This window comes from Geotrypetes seraphini, chromosome 1 (genome assembly GCF_902459505.1).
Source record: "Geotrypetes seraphini chromosome 1, aGeoSer1.1, whole genome shotgun sequence".
NCBI classification, from domain to species: Eukaryota; Metazoa; Chordata; class Amphibia; order Gymnophiona; family Dermophiidae; genus Geotrypetes; species Geotrypetes seraphini.
Window position 1 is genome coordinate 465,128,575 of NC_047084.1, and position 22,006 is coordinate 465,150,580.

General features: G+C 43.5%; 1 protein-coding gene across 2 annotated transcripts in view; it reads right to left on the minus strand.

Moving 5' to 3' along the window:
• Positions 1 to 13,808, minus strand: part of LOC117363937 (chemokine-like protein TAFA-1) — a 67,953-nt gene extending 54,145 nt beyond the window's left edge. Inside the window, exons 1-2 of one of the 2 annotated variants that reach the window (XM_033952660.1) lie at positions 13,681 to 13,808; positions 6,029 to 6,183 (exon numbers count right to left, since the gene is read on the minus strand). In XM_033952660.1, the coding sequence (XP_033808551.1) occupies positions 6,029 to 6,173 (145 nt within the window). In that variant the 5' untranslated portion in view covers positions 6,174 to 6,183; positions 13,681 to 13,808. Of the gene's footprint in view, positions 1 to 6,028; positions 6,184 to 10,390; positions 10,924 to 13,680 lie in introns of those variants that run through there. The other variant, XM_033952577.1, reaches the window with a different exon arrangement.
• Between the last annotated feature and the right edge of the window lie 8,198 nt (positions 13,809 to 22,006).

Consider the following 22,006-nt stretch of genomic DNA (forward strand, 5'->3'; position numbering starts at 1 on the left):
ACATCTATTACATATTAAATGTAAAGCGTTGTGTGGGCATGGGTGGGTCAGGGGCATTCTTAAGAGATGTGTGCAGTGTTATAGAATTCTGGTGATCCACATCCGACTTGTATGCCAGGATTTATACCAAGTTTCATCTGGTATAAGTCCTCGTGCCCAAAGATGGGCACAGGAAAGGACACACTTTCTGGAGTGTCTTTTATAGAAAGTGCCGAGGGCTGTTTTTTTGGTACACCAACAAATCCTTGCAGGACAATTGCGCTCCGACAAATGTGCCCCAACAATTGGCCGAACGTAAAGTGCAGCCCTCCAAGGATATCTGGAAGGCCCTGATTTGCTCAGACTCCTCAAGGGACGGGGCCTGAGGAGTCTGAGCAAATCAGGGCCTTCCAGATATCCACTAAAAGGGTTCCCATAATCATGATGTAAACCTAACCCTAACACTAGATAGGAAGTGAATCTTTTTAAGTGTAGTTGGAGGGGGTGGGGGGGCCTTCAAAAAAGAGGGTTACTTTGCAACTCTCAAAAAGACAAAATAGTATCCTGTCGGGTCACCTCCCATTCAGTGCACGCATTTGTCCATGCATGCAAATGTCGGGGCGCAATTGTCCTGCACGCATTTGACAGGTCACCGGTTTTTTTTACCTAGTGCCTATTTTTCAGCAACATTTACTGAATCCAGCCCATAATGTCTGGGGTTCCTCATAGATCTTCACTTGTGTGTGATACTATCTTGTAATCTTTAGCTGGTACCACTGTGTTGAAGGTTGAAATTATTGGACATCCATTATAGAATACGCGACGATGACATCCAATTTTTCTTTCTTTTTGATACATCGACAAACGGAGCATTTGAGGTCTATTTTTGGTAATGTGGGCATCAGGGTTGAGTGATAAATTGGTTTTGAACACTGCCAAAACAGAAATAATGGTGGCACCTGAGGTATACAGGTATCCTAACAGAATCAAGCTACTTGGCAGGAAATTTCAGTTATTTTAACAAGTTTAAAAATTTGGAAATTCTGCTAAATTTCCATCTTTCTTTTAAGCAACAGTTTGTACAGTTGTACAGTTTGTACAGTTGAATATCATTTTTAAAGTTGCACCTGTGGAACTTTGTCCCAGCAGAGGATTTCTCGTATAACTGTGGTACAGGCTATAATTTTAAGAAGCCTGGACTACTGTACCTCGGGGTCTCGGCATCTGCTGTGAAAGCATTACAACAAGATGTCCAGAAAGCAGCTGCCAGATTGACTGATGGAATTTCCCATCTTCAATCTGCCTTTCTGTTGCTCCAGCAGCTGTATTGCCTTCTGGTGGAATGGAATTGTTTAAAATCTTACTACTGATTCATAAAGCATTGAAAAAAGAGTCCGTGATATATTTTTTTCAGAAGTTCATCAGGTTTACAAGCCAGGGATAGCTTTAAGGTCAGAGGAAGCCTCGTATTCATCAGTTCCTTTGCTCCTTAATTTCCTTTTTGAAAAGAACATTTTCTGTTATGGGGCCCCGTGAGTGGAATAAAAAAAACCTACCCATTTAGATTAGGACAATGTTAGACCATGGAGCCTTTAAAAAGTTTTGAAGAGGCATCTATTTATGAGAGGATTTGAATGACAGGAGATATGAGGAACCGGTGTCAGTTTGGAGAGTGTAATATTGATGTAGTGGAGTGGTTGAGATGAGAACTGTAATGCTGAATGGAGCTTCGGGATCTGAGCAGTCTGCAATTATGCAGAGACACATCTTTTGTTAGACTGACAATGTGCTATGTTTGTGTGATCACTACATTTCATTTTGTGTGCTTTAATGTGCAATCAGCTTTGTTTTAAAGCAGAATAGAAATATATAAACCTAAACCTTTTCCCAAAAGAGCACATTCTTAAGGATGCTGCTCCCCTAATGAAATAGAAAGTAGGGGGGGAAAGCCAGGCAGGATTAATTCGTCGAGGGCCCCTAGGCACACAAGTACACTGGGACCCCTGCCCCGCCCCACCCCACCATGCACCCAGGTGGAAACAGGAAGCTGCATCAGAGGGAAGCTTTGGGCAAGCAGCATTGCTTGCGCAATTACAGTTCCCGTTGCCTTTCTTATCCATGTTGCTTGTTTGTCTTACTTTCCGTCGATGGGGAGAACTGCGTTGCCGATTGGGGTGGGGCTCGCGTTGCTGATCTGGGGGGGGGGGGCCTGCGTTGCCGATCGATGCTGGAGGGGCCCATCACCGTTTGGAAAACACAATGTTGATGCCCTCCTTCATCGGGCCCCCCTGACCATTTCGGGCCCTAGGCACGTGCCTACTTGGCCTATTGATTAATCCTGCCCTGGGGAAAGCCCTAAACAAAGAAAGAATTCCTGGAAATCACATGGGAAACGACATGACATAATGTGAAAATGAATGTCAGAGCACTGGGGCTACATGTGCCATAGTTACACAGACAGGATTCTGCTGAAACTGTGCACAGCTTTCCCACGCTGCGGGTTTTGTTAATATGATCACAGCTCCATCTTTCTTATATTACACTTACATTACATATTATTTACAAATTGCAGAAAGTCTACTGCCCAGTAGGATGCTGCAGGGACTGCAAGAGAAAGTTTGTAGCTAAGTAATATCTGATATGTCAGGCCTAAGGGAGAATGAGAGAAGACACCAGAAAACCATTCTAGCATTAGTATGCACAGGGAAATGGCTATTTTTCTAATGCAAGTGTTTTACTGTATTTGTTTATGCTCTGTCAGATCAATAACCTATTAACAATTAGTAGATATTGCATATAATGTAATTATCTTTGTTATATAAAATATATTTTCAGGGCATGAATGAGGTACATTGACAGAGATGTGTATATGGGGATGCTGTGCAGCAGGATTGAGGTGCACTGACAGAACTGTATGTGGGGATCTCGCTCTTTGAATTGCTGGGGTGCTGTGGGTTAGGACTGAGGTGTATTGAGAGGGCTTTGTGTGGAGCCTCCGTACTGGAATAACAAGGGGTGCTGAGGGGCAGAATAAGGAGCACTGGCAGAACTGTCTGTGGGATCTCAGTCTTTGAATAGCAGGGGTGTGCTGAGGATCAGGTTTCAGGTACATTGATAGAGCTCTATGTAGAGTCTCAGACATGCAGGGGATGCTATGGGGCAGGATTGAGGTGAATTGACAGAGCCGATTGTGGGGTCTCAGTCTTGGAATAGTAGGGAGTGCTGAGAGTCAGGCATCAGGTGCATTGATAGAGCTGTATGTAGAGCCTCAGTCGTGGACTTGCAGGGGGCGCTATGGAGCAGGACTGGGGTGCACTGACAGAGATGTGGAATCTCAATCTTGGAATTATAGGGGGTATTATGGGGTAGGACTCGTGTAAGTTGCTCATGCAGGTGTGTCTCAGTATTAAAATACTGTGATGTTCTCCCTTTAAAAGAACCAAATTTCTGCCCCCATATCATAGCCCTCACTCATTGGACTACTAACAGCTGCCCTTTATAAACACCATAGTAATTCTGAGACACCTCTTGCTTGCTGGTGCTGGGCTGCTCTCTGCATCATTGCTAGTTATTCATCCTTCCTATGCACCAGTTTCTCTCTCTCTCATTCAGACTCTCTCTTCTCTTTCTTGCTATGGAACAGATTTCTGGTGGGAGTTCTGCAGCTTCCCTTCTGCCCGTGGGTAGCAGGCAGGCCTGTTCCAAGGAGCCCAGAGGCTCTGCCAAAGGAGTGGGGATGTCTGCACAATGTGGGAAGCATGCAGTCTATTATACCATTCTTTTGCCGACACAGATTCTGACTCCTAGTACGTATAAGCAAAGTGCAAAGAACCTATGAGCCAGCTCTGTGGGTGCCAGGGGTGTTAAGCACCCCCAATATTGAACAAACTTTCATCATGTTCAGATAAATTATATTGTGTTTGGCACCCCCAATCATTTTGAAATATTGGCGCGGCGCCTATGGTGAAGAATTAGATGTGATATAAAGACTAGTATAGAATCAGTAACTTTGTTAAGACTTCCTGTTCTAAAGAATTTCTAGCTTTTGATATTCTTGTTCCCTGGATCTTCAAAACTGGCTTTGGAAGCTTTTATTTATTTATTTATTCAATTTTCTATACCATTCTCCCAGGAGAGCTCAGAACTAATTGTTAATAGGTTACATGAGTTTATTCAGGTACTCGAGCATTTTTCCCTTTTGCCTGTTCCAGAGAATGAACTTTCTGAAATTCCACAGTGCATTCTTATGAACTTTCCAGAATGTCTCGCCCTGTTCTTAAAAAAAAAAACCCCCACACATTTCAGTTGCCAGAACTTATCCTATCTTTTACAATGAATTTTCTGAAACTTCTCCTTCATTCTAGATCAGAGGGTGGCAAAGTCCCTCCTCGAGGGCCACAATCCAGTTGGGTTTACAAGATTTCCCCAATGAATATGCATGAGATCTATTAGCATACCATGAAAGCAGTGCATGCAAATAGATCTCATGCATCTTCATTGGGGAAAGCCTGAAAACCCGACTGGATTGCGGCCCTCGAGGAGGGACTTTGACGCCCCTGTTCTAGATAAAAATGTTATTGCTCTTGGGAAATCCTCACTCATTGGCTCCTAAAATCCATTATATTTTTAAAAACTCTTGCACGCTTTCTGGACCTCGTTGTCAGAATGCTGACAGAATTGGGAAACTAAAGCCCAGATTCTCTAAACGGCACCGGCAGACACCTCAAAAGCGGCTGCCAATCGCTTATCAATCACGTAACAGGTTCATTTAAATAATCACGCCTCCATCAAAGGTAGGCGCCAGAAATGTGGGCTAGGATTTTCAAGGTCTACTTTCTGGCTCTTACCTTTGACGTGAATCGTACCTATTTAGGCACTTTACTGTGCCTAACACCACTTCTGGAATTAGCTATGCCTATAGTGGCATTAGGAGCCGTAATGTGCCTAGGTAGGCATAATTTCAGCACCATTTGTTTTAGGCACTGGTAGGCACCTTAAAAATCATTTAAAAATGTCTTTTAAACAACATTTTTCTCTTAGGTGTCTAAGTTAAGGACAGAGTACACTACGGGGTTTTAAAGAAGGATTGGATAAATTCCTGAAGGATATGGGGATTGAGGGATACAGATAGAGGTAGAGACAGGATTATGATAGGATATAGATAGAAGCATAAAGGGTTTTAGACAAGGATCACCTTACAGGTCATGGACCTGATGGGCCGCCGCGGGAGCGGACTGCTGGGCGCGATGGACCTCTGGTCTGACCCAGCGGAGGCAACTTCTTATGTTCTTATGTATATAGAATATGGGCCTAAGTGACCAGAAACATGAATCCTCATTTTGCATAGCACATTTAAACCAGAAAAAGAACATCCAAGCTGTGTTCAATATGGGATCTTTTGTAAACTACATATTAAGGACATGCAGGAGTGGATTGCTTGAATATTTACCAAAATGTATGGCAGGAATAGCTACTCTACCAGTGGCATACCCACAGGAGAGCCTTGGGCTTAGACCCCCCCCTCCAAACTACAGTACCCACTGGTGATGACCAGTCTCTGCTAGCTGAAGAGATCCACTGCCCACCATCCCTCTTGTGTACTTTCTGGCAAATACACAAAGTGCAGGATTTTGGAAAACTACAAATCTTTGACTTTTTAGCCTTTTAGGTGGATTTTAACGGATAGGCACAACTGCAGCCTCAAGATCCTGCAACCTCAAGATCCCAGGCCCTAATGAACAGTTAGCTCACACTTATGTATGATTTGATGTAAAAGTAAATGTCAAGAAGAGCATTTATGGAAATTCACATGTATTCCCTTCTAAAACGGAAACACATGCATATTTAAACTGTCTGCCCACAGCATGTCCACACCACAAGCCCTTGAAATCTATCTGTATGTGTTGTGAATATACACATGCAAGTGATGACTTTTCTAAGATGGCTATGTACATATCCAAATTTTCTCACGTGTGAGTGCCACTTAATCCTTCTAAAGCAACCACCATAATCTGATAGCAGCACTCAGCAGAAACTTCTGGAAACTTACTAATGACTGGCAGCTGCTCCCCCTGGGATTGGAAATGGTAGTGATGGTGCCACTGGGGGCTAAGGTGCAGGTGCTGCCCGTGAACATTCGACATCAGGAGGATGAAGGCCCACGCGATCAGGCAGATCCCCAGCTGCAGCCTCATGGCACAGGAGCTGCAGGAATGCAAAGGAAGCAGAGAATAAAAGAGAAAGTCAGCTGTAAGAAGTGATTTTTTTAGGGGTGGATGTGGTGAGAATCGTGGCTTTTTAGGGAAGCTGGGCTGGGAAAGGGAGGTGACATTTTGTGTGACTGATGGGATCCATTACTTTAGGACAGGGGGTTTTCAGGATACTCACAATGAATATGCATGAGCTAGATTTGCATAGAATGGAGGTAGTGCATGCAAATTTACTTCATACATATTCATTGTGGATATCCTGAAAACTTGACTGGCTACTTGTGTCCTAAGGATTAGGTTGAGAAACACTGCTTTAGAGCAGGGTGTTACAAACTATTTCAAGTCGCAGCACACTAAACTCAAGATCACGGCTGGAAGGCCTCTGGGCATATGAGAATGTCGATGTGAGGTCATCACATGCATGTGTGACATCATCACGTCAACATCTAAGCGTGTGCAGAGGCCCTCCAGACGGGGCCCTAAATTTGCTTAACCTGAATTTGGTATGCCGGGAGGGGGGGGGGGTTGCAGAGAGAAGGAGAGGTGCCGGCAAGGAGAAGTGCTGGTGCCAGTTGACTGCCTACAGGATGTGCCTTTTGTGGCGAGAGGCATATTCTGTAGGTAGTCAGCCAGCGTTGGCGCCTCTCCTTGTCGGCATCTTGTGGCACATCTGGAATCTCGCCACAGTACACAGTTTGCTTTAGAGTAGGGGTGTCAAAGTCCCTTCTCAAGGGCCGCAATCCAGTCGGGTTTTCAGGATTTCCCCAATGAATATGCATGAGATCTATTTTCATGCACTGCTTTCATGGTATGCTAATAAATCTCATGCATAGTCAATGGGGAAATCCTGAAAACCCGACTGGATTGTGGCCCTCGAGGAGGGACTTTGATACCCCTGCTATAGAGGGTTGCTGAGTTCTAGAGAAGTCTGTAGCTCGCTGCATCCAACTGGTACCAATAAAAATAATAATAAATGTTCTCTTATATTAAGAATAGTCTATATCAGGGGTCTCAAAGTCCCTCCTTGAGGGACGCAATCCAGTCAGGTTTTCAGGATTTCCCCAATGAATATGCATGAGATCTATGTGCATGCACTGCTTTCAATGCATATTCATTGGGGAAATCCTGAAAACCCGACTGGATTGCGGCCCTCAAGGAGGGACTTTGAGATCCCTGGTCTATATGAACCTGAAGAACCTATGACCTTTACTAAGGGCTTCTTTTACTAAATGGTGGTAAAGGTTTCTACCGCGGGCCGGCAAGTTAAATGCTCTGACGCTCATAGAAGTCCTATAAGCGTCGGAGCATTTACCTCGCTGGCCCACAGTAGAAACCTCTACCGCCGTTTAGTAAAACCCAGCGCAAATCTGGAACTGAAGATCTGTCTTTTCAGTAAATACAATGAGGGTGGATTGTGATTCTTAGTGTAGACTGTGACTGTGGTTGGAAGTGATTTATAAGAACATCTTTAAAATTTGTTGTCTTCAGAAAAGTCAGATTACCAGAGAATAATGTATTTGGAAGGTAGAAATCCATGCTAGCAATAATTCCCAAAGGGTTAATATTCTCTTGTGATACTCCCTCTTCACACCTATCTTGTCTGGAAGTCTCAGGAGCTGTTTATAAAAAGCAGGAGGTGTGACAAAATCTTATGGTTTTTTTTTTTTAAGTAAGTGGGAGTGACAAGTGTTGGATATGTTAATCGGATGTGTCAGCGCCCTAGGCACTGACACCTGGGAAAGGGGAGGATAGTACTACTCAGGGGCAGCTGGGTATTATTTAAAAATACATTACAGGAATGGAACAAGGTATTTCAAAGTATTGGGGACAGTGTGGGGCATAAGGGGTTAGCCTTCATACAGTGGTGTTTACTGCAACTTGTATAGTGGGGACAATAAGGGAAACAACTGCTCCATTTCACTTACACTACACCACAGCCAGGGTACAGGCTGAAGCAGTTCAAGTCTGGAATCTAGCCCATTCTAGGGTTACCATATGGCTCCAGAAAAAGGAGGACGGACTGAGACATCTGGGTTTTACTTTAATTGAAAGCAATGGAAATATGGAGGACAGACTGAGACTTCTGGATTTTACTTCCATTGAAAGCAATGGAAGTAAAACCCAGATGTCTCAATCTGTCCTCCTTTTTTTGGGCATACACAACCTTAAAAGGCTTCAACACTCAGAAAGTTCTTCTTTACCCAACGTGTGGTGGACACCTGGAATGCGCTTCCAGAGGGCGTAATAGGGCAGAGTACGGTACTGGGGTTCAAGAAAGGATTGGACAATTTCCTGCTGGAAAAGGGGATAGAGGGGTATAGATGGAGGATTACTGCACAGGTCCTGGACCTGTTGGGCTGCCACTTGAGCGGACTGCTGGGCACGATGGACCTCAGGTCTGACCCAGTGCTTATGTTCTTATAAGTGATCAGTTGAATAAATACCTTAAATAATCTATTCCTAGACCTCAGCGGTGCTACTGTGTGTATAGCAATCTCCACACACAGATCAACAACACCAACCTCTTCATCGGTCTAATATTCTTTTTTAAATATTTCATTCTTCTTTTAAAGTACATTTAAAGTTTTAATAAATACTTATCTTTATAAACACGGCTAGGGGTACATATTCCAACACAGGACTATGTTTCGCCATAGGTTGTTTCAAGGAAATCCCCCTTTAGATTGCCGATTCCATGTTACCCATATCGTTATATTCTATATTATATTCTATAGAATATAACGATATGGGTACCATGGAACCGGCAATCTAAAGGGGGGATTTCCTTGAAACTGCCTGTAGCGAAACATAGTCCTATGTTGGAATATGTACCCCTAGCCGTGTTTATAAAGATGAGTATTTATTAAAACTTTAAATGCACTATTAAGCTCCTTTTTTTGGAGTCATATGGTAACCCTAACCCATACCCACCTGTACCCACTAAGAACGATTCCATTCCCACAGGAGTCAATGCTGTTATTTACTTGCTCACAGCCCACTGCCTCCTCTCAATTTCAGAAGCCTCCCATGGTCTTTTGGATGGCATTCCCTAATTAACCCATGAGTGTTCCAAGTCTCAGTCTGGTATTCTAGCTGCCACTCTAGGTATTCAAAACCTTATTCTGGTTCTCCAACTGCCTTGTCTGTACATTCCAAGCCTCATTTTGGAGCTCCAGTTGCCTCTCTAAGTGTGTTCTAAGCCTCATTCTGGAGTCACCGGCGATGACTACATTCCCGTGAGATTCCCACAGCAACTTCTTCCATCCATACAGGAATCCTGTGGAACTTCTTCCATCCTCATGGGAATCCTGCAATCCCTATTCCCATGCAGCTCTCTAGTGGAGATTCTCAAGTACCATGAAATGCAGTCTGAGACTAAGACTATGAAGCAGAAAGATACAAAAAGATTTCCCTTTTTTTTTTTGGGGGGGGGAGGGGCCATATGCTTGATCAAAAATAATTTGCAAGCACACCTGGATAAGTTGCCTATATATATTACATCTTATGAACTCCAGAAAAAAGCACTCTGGCATGATGCAAATACTACAATGAATGTTAGCTGTAAATTTGAGAAACAGATCAAATTTCACATGCCCTGGCTTAGGAGTGAGGTTCATTCATGTTATGGTATGTCCAAAACTAACCCATTTGGAGAAATTGCCCCAGAGAGAAACCCCACCACAGAACAAGGACAGCACAGGCAACAGCAGTACAAGGTCCAAAACACACAGGCAGCTCTATAACAGAACCATTTAGGTTAATCTTTTGCTGTGTTTTCCTCATTCTTTCAATTCATGAAAAAAATACACATTGTACAACAGAAGAGTTAAAGATTCCAAAAGCCAAGAAAGATTCTATTAATACATACATACATTTCCACATAAGAGATAGAGTGTTATAACATCTTTTATGTTCAAGAGTGTCTCTTATTGATATAGAGATCACATAACCAGAGATTAAAAATAAAATAAAAAAATGTATAAAGTTGATCTGATAGGCAATAGTGGATATGATGACATCATCCATTGTTAAGCAAATATATTGTCAGCCCATAATAGAATATTCTGCTTGTTAACATCACAATTCTCTGCCAGTCACCACTATTCCCTTCTTTTGATCTGTTTTCCTATTGCTAACACCATCAATGGCACATATTCAACAAACATAGATCAAGTTTTTATAAGTGAATAAAATATACTCACCCTTTTCCTCAGAAGACAGAAAGTTCTTCACAGCTTCCTAGATCAGAGGAGAAGGCAGGAGAGACAGAAATGCAGCCGGGCATTTATGAAGGGTGATTGAAAACCAGGGGAAGGAAATCCAATCGGAGTGCAGAGAGAAGCAATGGAAGCAGCAGCTTGAAGTTCCTGAAGGGTCCTGCCTGGCTTTGAACTACACAAGGACCCCTCACCTATTTCTCCCGAGAGACCTGTCTCCTGACTGGAAGGGAGACACAAATGGGGTGAGGGATGGGGAGGAATAAATAGAGTGTGAGACAGGACGGGACAGAGATAAAGCAAGAGAGAAAAAAGGTAGGGGAGACAGAGAGAGGAATAAAGGGAGTGTATGTATGTGACAACAGGGTAAGAATCCCTATTGCCTTTTCTCCTCAGGACTGCTTTTCTGCCTTCCAGCTCTGTAGGATGTGCCAGGAAGTGCCTGTTCTCCGCCTCCTTTTGTGACAGTGTATCTTACTCTTTTCCTCTCCATCTGCCTCACTCTCTCCTTATGTCTTTCTAACCCTCTGCCTCTCTCTGTTTCCCTTACTTTCATATGTCTCTCCCTGCTCTTTCTTTATACTTGTCTCTCTTTTCATACCTTTCTCCCTGTTTCTATTTTTAGGTCCCTCCCCTCTCTCTTTATATGTTTTTATCTCCCTTACATGGTCTCCATCCCTCTGTCTGTTCTATCCAGGGCCGGATTTTCCTATAGGCTAACTAGGCTTCAGCCTAGGGCCTCAAGATCAAGAGGGGCCTACATTCAAATTGTTAGCAAAATTAAAATTACACTATTCTAAAAACAGTGAACACTAAAACACTGAACCGAAAATAAGGAGAAATTCTACGCTTCAGGATCGGAACCGGCTCCGGCCACAACGGGGCGCTGACTCGGCTTCTCTCTTTCTTTTTCTCGCCCTGGGAGGAGGATCGGGGAGGGAAAGACGTCAGTCCGGAAACAGCTGGGCAAAGCCCAGCCCCGTGGGGAGAGAGGCAAAACGTGGATCCGTCAGGACAGGGCGGCCTAGACTGGCATTGGGGGGTGGGGGGTTTCAGTGGAAGAGGGATGGGAGGCAGGCGTGCATCGGAGGTGGGTTGAGGTGAGGAAGGACGCACTGGGGGCACTATGGACATAGGAAGGGGCAATGTTGTGTGTTATGTTTGATTAGTTATTGTTACAAGTATTATATATGGTGTTGAGAATAAATGTCCAAATAAGTGTTTTCAACTTTTTTTTATTTATTATCCGTGTCACATTTTTTATAAAGGTTAGTACCAATAACAACATGTTTCATTTAACATATTGATATATATCACAGTAATGATGTATTTTATTATCTCTCATGTAATTTACAAACTTAAAAATGGGAGGTGAAAGGACCTCATAAGTGGAATAGCCTAGGGCCTCTTTTCATCTAAATCCGGCCCTGGTTCTATCTGAATTTTTTTTCCATCTACCTGTTTTCTCTTCTATATTTAGGTCTCAGCCTCTGTTTCCATTCTATTTCTCTCTTTTATTCCCTGTCTCTCTTATATTTATATTTCTCCTGACTTTCTGTTTTCTTTCTCTCTGCCTGTTTTCTATTTATTTCTCCCTGCTTCTTCTGCCCTTAATTTCTCATCATGTACCATTTATTCTCCCTGTCTCTGATACTTCAATGTTGCCACTGAATAACATGCTTTTTAAAATACTTTCAATTAATTTAAAATTTTTTTTACTTGTCTTTGGTTTTTATTCTTCTCTGATCTTTGTTCCGCTTCCTCTTTCACAGCTCTTCTATGGAACCATGACCCCTAGTGGTATTACCATGAGACTACTATTAGGTGGTGCCCTGAAAGGGCATTTGTTTTTGTTGGGGAGGGCTATGCCACTAATGTTTTTGGCCAGAGCCAACCTTATGCCAGTGTTGTTTAAAGTACTAGGTCAAACTACTAAAGTAAAGGTAAATACATAATACATCTAACAACCGGCCTAAATTGGCATTTAGACGATCAGTGAGACAAGTCGTCCAAGTGCCAATAATCGAACCGGGTTTTAGACGTATCTAACAATGACTTAGGCCTTCACAGTGCTGCAGTACGCCCAGAGCTAAAAGGGGCATTTTAGGAGGATGATGAGGGCAGGATTTGGGCGGGACGTGGGCCATCCTAAACTTAGTCGTACTGTATGTATAACCGAAAGTTTTACAACACTGCCTAGACAGAACTTGGACGTTGAGACTTAGGCCATCTAAAACCAGTTCTAAGTCCACAGAAGGTATCCAAAATGACCAGATAACCACTGCAGACACAAAGTAGAGATCCCCACATACTGCCCCAGTGATCACTAACCCCACCCCCACCCCCATAAAAATTGTAACGACAACTTTACATATTTGCCTCCAGAACATCAGCACCTGGTAACCTGGCATAGGAAAGCCTAGTAGAGCTGCACAGACTTGCACGGATTGTGTCCATATAAGGCCGTTTGGTTGAGGATGACTGAGATGGTTTAGATGGGCAAGAGTGAGCTTTGATGGAGATGGAACCTAGGCACAGTACTGGGCAGAGCTTTGGATTCTGGCTCAGAAATAGCTAAGAAGAAGGAAATTTTAAATTAAATCAGTAAATTAAAGAGTGGGTAAGGTTGGGCAGACTGGATGGACCATTCGGGTCTTTATCCACCATCATCTACTATGTTACTATCACCGTTCCCATTTCCACAGATAATCTCAAGAAATGATCCCATGCCGTTCTTTAGTGTCCATCTCAACCTCAGTCCTTCTACACCAGCATTCTTCAATGCAAGGCATGAGGCTCAGTGGCTGTGCCCATTCATACTCTGATTCTTCCCTCTCTCCTTAAAGAATTTAATGGAGTTGGCTTCCCATGGTTATCTGCTGAGAGGGGGATGGTGATGAATTTTGTCACCGTGTCATCCCTATTAAGTCAAGATGCCAATCGAAGGCTCTCATGATGATCCCTATAGTATTATAATAGTATAACCCTGGTTCCGCCCACACGCGGTCTGCAGGTCTGACTAGCTCTTCAGGGTCACGTTACCCACGACTAGGGCTCACAAAATGAATTTACAAATAGGGCAGTTCACTTGAGCTGGGTGCAGGCCAGGGCCGGACTTACTCCAGTAGTCCGGAGAACTACAATCCCAGGTTCAATCACCTTACTCGATCTCTTGCCTAAATTACAGTTGAGGAACTCGAGCCAGAGTCAAAGGGTAACTGAAAATAGCAACTTTTAATTTAACTTGATTGTAGGCTTCAAAATCAACTACTTACAATTTCTTTCAGTGTTGGTAGTCATCAGGTGTAAAGGTTCTTTTTTTTCTCTCTCTTTAACCATAAATCACATTCATTTACCCTCTGAGGTACTCTCACACTCTCAGTCTCTGTCCTCTCTACTATGAACTCCTCATAAAATTAAAGTCCTTAGATCTTTTCTGCTGTGAGCCCCCTTGGAATCCCTCTTTCTCCTCTCTTCTGCTTGCTCTGCTGCTGCAAACCTTCTTAGGACTTTCTCCTCACAGGTAATCTGTACTCCCAGAATCTCCCTCAGCACTGGGTTGCTGGCGGAAGAAACAGGATAGCCAGAAGCTCAGAATTCACTCCTCACTCTCCTTTTATTCTATTCTATGCCCCTCCCCTCAGGCAAAGGAACCTCCTACTCCATCCACTGATCTTTTCTAACCATACTCCCAACTCAGTGACTCTCTGAAAAAATCCAATGCCTTCCATTCTGAAGCAGAGACATTTTTCAGGGAGATCACAATAGGATGCACCAATGGTGGTGGTAAACTGGTAAGTGCATCTTCTCCAGTTTATTTTCTGCACTCTTCACAAGAGTTCAGTTTAATGATTATTTTGCAAAAGATGATCGGGCAAATATTCAACCTCCCTGGTAAGTGTTTGCTTTTTTTTTTTTAATACTGGCTGCAGATAATTTGTGCCACTATTTGGAGAGTGGCTGGTGCTGAATATCCAGATAAGGCAGTCAGTATTGGAAGTTTCCAGATAGTGACTATATTCACTCTCCTATTCCCATGAGTGATCTGGATCAGTGTTTTTCAACTTTTTTACACCTATGGACCGGCAGAAATAAAATAATTATTCTGTGGACCGGCATCGGTCTGTGGACTGGCGGTTGAAAGACACTGGGCTAAGTCGTGGGCCAGGCCCCGCCCATCTGTACCCAATCTCCACCCCAGACCCCGCCCCCATAATAGTACTAATTGCACCTTGCACATCCCGTGCCTCATCTGGAAGCCTTCCCTCTGACGTTGCAACATCAGAGAGAAGGCTTCCGGTTCAGGCGCAGGATGCCCGTAGGAGCCGCTGCCCGTGGCTTTGTGCACTGAATCAGTGAGGAAGAGGGAGCTGGCTCGAAGATAATGCCGCATCGATTGCACCTTGGACCGGAGGTTGAAGAACTCTGTTTTGGGACTGATGCACGTGCTGGCCCTGTGGACTGGCAGGAAATTTCTGTGGACCGGCACTGGTCCATGGACCGGTGGTTGAAGAACACTGATCTGAATAACTTAGGACAGCCTTCTATCTATCCTAAATTATTCAGAGATCAAACTGAATATTGTCACTATTGAGAGAGGTTCTGGGACCATCCCGATTCTGTTACACTCCAGCCCGACACTGTCTGCATAGTGCAGAAGTGGTCTAAAAGGAAATTCAGAGGCACAATCAAAGAGGCACGTGTCACATTGCATACATGACCTTCATGGACCCTTGGTCTGCCACAGCATGGCAGTTCTTATGAATCCACTAAAACCCTATCTCCCCTTAACTACAAGTGCAGATCAGAACTAGCATATTTCTCCATGGAAGTTACAGGCAATGGCCTAGTAATGCCTCGGGCACCGTCTTGGTGGGGGAACTGGCACCTGTCCTCTCTGCCCCCACTCCCCCCTGCCATGCGGGTGCGTGCACCCCTTCCCTCCCCCTTGTACCTCTTTAATTTTCCCGGTGCAAGCAGCATCACAAACTTGCTGCCCGCATCAGAATCGGCTCTCTCTGACATCACTTCTGGGTCCTGAATCAGGCAACACTAGTAGCCACCCGTGGGCCTGGGTGGGCAGGGACTCACCCACTTTGGACTCAGGCCCAGGACTCACCCATTTTGGGCTCAGGCCCACCTCACAGCAACACATTTGCATATAAGAAGCCTTCACTGTATGCAAATTTATCTCATACATATTCAACATGGATATTCTAAAAACCTGACTGAGGAGATGTGCCTCCAGAAGAGTGTAGAGGAAGTGTGTCCGACTGAGGTTGGTGTTGACAGTAGTATGTGCAAGAAACTACAGTGAAAGCAGCCAAGACACCAAGAAATCACCGCAGAAACGACTAAAGAGAGAATGCCAGTCTCTTAGGGAAGCCTTGAACTCTTGGGAGGGGTATAGACTCTAGCTGTGAGATGTTCCAAGTCAGTGAGGCAAGTTAGAATCATGAGTAAAAGGGGGTACTAACTATTCAGTAGGCTACTCCTCCACTCCAGCTTCACTTTCAAATATAATCCATGCTTTAAAAAAAACCACCCAACCCACCATTAAAACAGATGTCCTTAAAATCAGGCACGCTGCTGGCCTCAATCACCTGCAGTGGAAGACCATTCTAGCGATCAACCACCCTTTCAGTGAAAAAGAATTTCCTGGTGTCACCTCGTAGTTTCCCGCCTCTGATTTTCCACGGATGCCCTCTTGTTGCCGTGGGTCCCCTGAAAAAGAAGATATCTTCTTCTGCTACGATGCGGCCCGTGAGATACTTGAACGTCTCGATCATGTTCCCCCTTTCTCATACATATAAATACAAGAAGACTATTACTGGTATATAAAGAAGGCAGTTCTGTTGACTGTGTGCAGACTCTGTTCTCTGCACAGCATTTAAGCCATGTAATCAGCCATCCTCAATATGCATCTCTTCTTTTGATGCATTTCCTCTGGGTTGAACCCACTGTGCTACTAAAAGTCCTGTCTGTTAAAGTGGGGAGTGTGTGGTGTAGTGGTTAGAGCTACAGCCTCAGTACCCTGAGGTTGTGGGTTCAAACCCTACACTGCTCCTTGTGATCCTGGGCAAGTCACTTAATCCCACCCCCCATTGCCCCAGGTACATTAGATAGAGTGTGAGCCCACCAGGACAGATAGGGAAAAATGCTTGAGTACCTGAATATAAACCACTTAGGCAATAAGTGGTATATAAATAAATAATAAATCTGTGTTGCTAGCAGCTTGGAACCCTTATCAGAACTGGAGTCCAATGAACTAATAATCCCCCTAAAATTGGTAGCTCTATAGTGGTGAACCCCATTTCAAACAGGTAGACAGCACTTCTTTCTTCTCATTATCCAACACTGAGACTCCAATCGCAGCTTTGTGTGAGGATCTGTCAAGAATCAATAGCTGCTGCTCGCAACTTCAGAAGCCAAAGAAAAATGATTAACAGCTCAGATCCAGGCATCCGATGGCCTGATTAAGAGAAGAGATCAAAGGTAGGAAGAAAGAGCTTCATCACTTAGAGTCTGTAAAGGACTGTGAAGAATGCAGCTCCGCTTGATATACTCAACACATCACAATACGGGAGTTAATTACAATGTACAATCCATCCATCTCCCCATCAGAGCAACGAATAAGGGGATAAATGGAAGGATCAGCTGATGATGCACGGTCATCATGTCAGGGCGGGGCTCTCAACCCTGTCCTTGGGACACATGCAGCCAATCAGGTTTTCAGAATATCCACAATGGGTAGACATGAGAGAGATTTACATACAAGAGGCAGAACATGCAAATTTATCTCATGCGTATTCATTGTGGATATTCTGAAAACCTGATTGGCTGCATGTGTTCCCAGGACTGGATTGAGAACCCCTGCAGTATACTATGTGTCAGCATTCTTCACTGTAAGGCCTGAGAGCTCTTCAGGGTCATGGAAAAAATATACTATGTAGTTATGTAGATGAGGGGGCCGCTGAAAAGTTCTCAACCCAACCAACAAAGTTGGGGCAGTCTCCATCAAGAGCCATACGCTTAGGGCTCTTTTTATGAAGCAGCGTTAGCGGCTTTATCGTATACAACTTTTTAGCGCGCGCTAACCCCCGCGCTAGCCGAAAAACTACCGCCTGCTCAAGAGGAGGCGGTAGCAGCTGGCAAATTAGCATGCACTATTATGCGCGTTAAACCGCTAACGCAGCTTCATAAAAGAAGCCCTTAGTCTGGTGATTTTCCACTTTTTTCATTCCGTATTTTTCTGACAGAACAAAAAAAAGTGGAAAATCACCAGACTTAGGGCTCCTTTTACTAAGGTGCGCTAGCGGTTTTGGTGCGCACGCTAAACACTAACACCTCCATAGAGCTTGCATTAGTATTTTTCATTTAGCGCGTGGTTTGCGCATGCTAATCTTAAGCGCGCGCTAAAAACGCTAGCGCACCTTAGTAAAAGGAGTCCTAAGTGTGTGGCTCTTGATGGAGACTGCCCCAACTTTGTTGGTTGGGCTAAGAACTTCTCAGCGGCACTTCATATATATACATACTGTACCTGAATGTAACTTGCCTTGATCTACTACTTCTACTACTACTAATAACAGTTTATATACCACAGGACCATGAAGTTCTATGCGGTTTACAATGATTAAAAGGTATTACAGACTGAGTGGAATAAACAAAGTTCAGAGTTAGTGAATAACAGTTCTAAAGATCATTTGTTGAGGACTAAGATTGTATAGGTCAGTTACCTAAGTACTTCAGGAACAGATGTGTTTTTAGGCATTTCCTGAATTCCTTATAAGTAGTAGGCACGAGCAGTTGTTCCAGGTCTTTATCCCATAATGCTGCTTGATGTGAGAAAAGATGTGGTACGAAAAGGCATGAGTTATCCCTGCCGGCATGCACTAAAAACCTCTAGCGCAGCTTGATAATAGGGGGGATAATTACTTATTTGCTTTTAATTATTGTATATGTCTAATTTGACGGCTGTACCCCTGATGCAGCCTACTAGGCGAAACATGGCCATATTAAGTATTTGGTTAACCAGCTGGTCTGTTCTGAGTTGTTTGCTGCTCTGACTGTTGGCAGATCACTGCCTCTCTGTTGATCTGGTTGTTTTTTTGTGTTTTTTTTTTTTTGGAGGGGGTTGTCAGGATTGGTCACATCTTCATTTGGGATAGAGACCAATGTTCTTTTCAATCTGCTCTTCATGAAACAGGAACTGGAGGTCGAAAGAGTTAGTTAGGTAAAGTGGCTGGATGTGGAGGAAGGATGCTAATGGACTCCTTGGAGAGGCTCACGTGTTTCAACCTTCCTTAAAGACAAAAGGAACATTCTTGCCCTGGCAGGTTGTGAATTAATTGGAAGCATACCCAGTACTGGTGACTTCCGTGTCTTTCTCATTCTCAGCTCTGCCTTCAGATATTTAGGTGCTGGTGGCCCATTCTGAAGTCCCTTAATGGGTACTGCCAAGCAGTGGTGTGCCTGTGCTGTAGAACAGTTGTGGTAAAAATTTCAAGACCAGGATAAACAATATTTTGGAAAATTCCATCCAAGTTCTGAACTATGCAGCTGAAATTGGAGTGCTGAATATGTTGAATCCTGTGCTGGATAAAAATGATATGGCATTGCAGAGTAAAATGGAAATGACAGAGATTTGTTATAGAAGATGTAATCTATGTTTTTTTTTTAATGTTCCTAAGCTTTCTACTGTTACTCTTAGAGAAATGCTTCATGAATACTGTAATACTAACTCATCTAAATTTACAACAGCATGCAAATGGACTTCTCTTAATTCATACTTATCTAAAACTCAGATTCTATAAATACTACTAATGTCAAAATGACTACACTTTTATTATATAATATATAGCTCAGACTTGGATTATGTTCTTTGTTTAAGAATTGTTACTGCTTTGTCATAAACATATTGTAGTTTAAAATATACCAATAAAAATATTTGAAAAAAATATTTTTAAAGTTTCATCTCAAACTCTTGCCTCCTGTAGTGAAGCGCCAATAACTTCTCATGAGGACAGAAGGCTCAGTTGGGTCTACCATAGGTCCTAGAAGGTCCCTTATATTCCAATCCAGCAGGGATGTCTCAGTTCGACCAGGATTTTTGGAAAACTCACAGGAAGAAGAGATTTTGAGAGCAACCTTATATGTCCCATTTGCACTGGAAATGTATTTCTTGGACAGATTTGAATTTTTCCTGATTTTTGTAGGATGTTGCAAGACAAAAGGAAGAGGTTCCTGTCTCTTCATCCCAGACTGTCTTATCTAGGAGCTGAATTGTTTCTAAAATTTGCTGACATGTATTAAGTTTCAGGGTATTAAATATGACCTTTTGTTCCTGCCCACTTGGAATTGTTTCCAAACCTGGTGCTAGTTTGAATCCTTATAGGGAAGCATATACCTTGAGGCCCCCGTTTATCAAACTGTGGTAGAGCGTTTTACCGCAGGCTGGCGAGGTAAATGCTTTGATGCTCATAGGAATTGAATGAGCATTGGAGCTTTTACCTCATCAGCCTACAGTAAAAAGCTCCACTGCGCTTTGATAAAAGGGGCCCATAGTTTGTTACTGTGTCCGAACCTTACATAGATGAATCAAGGTGTAACTTCACCTAATGTTTTTTTCTCCATTGTAACATGATTTGTTTGAGTTAACCCACCCCCACCCCTCTTTTATTGTAGGATTTTTGTATTATTTATGGAAGATTTCCTATATAAAATTAATTTTCTTTTTTTTTTTTTCTCAATCTAAGAGCCCCTTTTACAAAGCTGGAATAGCAATTTCCCCACTGCAAATGCACAGAAGCCCACTCAGTTCCTATGGGCTTTGGTGCATTTGCCACAGGAGAATCACTACCTTGGCTTTGTAAAAGGAGCCCTAATTGTAGTACTGGGCAAATTTGTTTAACGCTGCATAAATAAAGAATTAAACAAATCTTAAGGCTTCCATAAAAAGTAGTGCATTGATTTTTTTTTATGAACAAGAAGGGGAATTCCATAAGATAAGACTACACAGAGAAACTCTTGTCTGGGATGACACCAACATGACTTCTGAGCAGGGGAACCATTAATAGGAACTGAGTTTATGACAGGTGAAAGTAAATTGTATAAGGGTTTCCCTTATTGTTTGTTTGTCACTATTTTATTATGTAACCTGCTCAGACCTGTGGATGTGGCAGGATATAGATTTTTAAAATAAAATAAATACATAAATAGCCACTTACCTCTCTCCTTGTCTACCTTTAAAGTCCTAGAGGGCTCCAGCAATGGCAGTGATTCATCCAGGTTGCCTATAGCCGGCCTAGAACCTTACCTCTGTTTCTGGGGTGGCTTCAAGCAACAGAGGTAAAGGTCTGAGGCCAGCTGCATACAATATACATACATCCCTGTAGGACACATGTGTCAAACACAAGGCCTGCGGGCCAAATCCAGCCCGCTTGGCCTCTTTATGTGGCCCGCGGCAATGTGCCCGAACTTCCCTATCTCGGTGTCCTCCCTCCCACACCGGTCCAACGTTTCCGTCACACTGGAAAGTCTGCTGGCTTCGGCAGTGTTGTCCATGGCTCTCCCTCCTGCCTTCCATCCACTGCAGTCTACCCGAGCGGAAACAGGAAGTTGCGCATCATTGAAGACAGACCGCGGCAGGCAAAAAGCAGGAGGGGCAGCCACAAACAACACTGCCGAATCACTGACATTGACATTTGGTATTTGTGTGGTTTGGTCTGTTAGTAGTGATTAGCTGATAAACACACTCATAGAGTCCTTACTGACATCTTTTGCCTTCTTTTTTGTATCTTTTTGAATCACTGAGGCCGGCAGATTTGGCGGTGGCATCAGACCAGCGCTGGAGGGAAAGATACGCCAGGCTGTGAGGAGAGAGGTACCGGCGCTGGAGGGAAAGGCAAGCTGAACTGTGAGGAGAGAGGGACCGGTGCTGGAGTGAAAGGCAAGCTGGGCTGTGAGGGGAGCGAGATGAAGGGAGAGAGGTTGGACCTGGGGTAGTGGAGGAAGAGGGAACAATATACTTGAAGGGAGAACCGTTGGGAAGATAGAGGGAGAAATGGTGGACCTGGGGGGAGGGAGGGATACAGGCAGACAGGTGGAGAGATGGGATGGGGGCAGTTGGGAAGAGAAAGGGAGAGAAGTTGGATCTGGAGATGGAAGGGAGAGAGAGATGCATCATCTCTTTTGTTTTCCTTCCATCTCATTATTCAGCATCAAGGTGGGAGGGAAGAAGAACAAAATGTTGGACCAAGAGGAGAGATAGAAGGAAATAGAAGGCTGGTAAAGGAGTGGGATGGGAAATGGGAGAGCTACAGAATAAGAGAAGATGGAAAATTGATTGGTAGCTGAAAATTTAGAACGGAGAAGGATGAGAAAGAGGGTGCGATTTGAGTGGACAGAGGCAGAAAAGAAAAAAGGAGAAAAGTTGAAAGGGAAAAATCAATATGTTGGAGACAAGGAATGGAGCAAGAGAGAAGATGAGAAAAAAAATGGACAGCAGACACTGGAAAGAGAATTAGAAGATAGACAAAATCAGAAAGAGAAATTGGGACTAAAAGCAAAATGACCAGACAACAAAAGGTAGAAAAAATAATT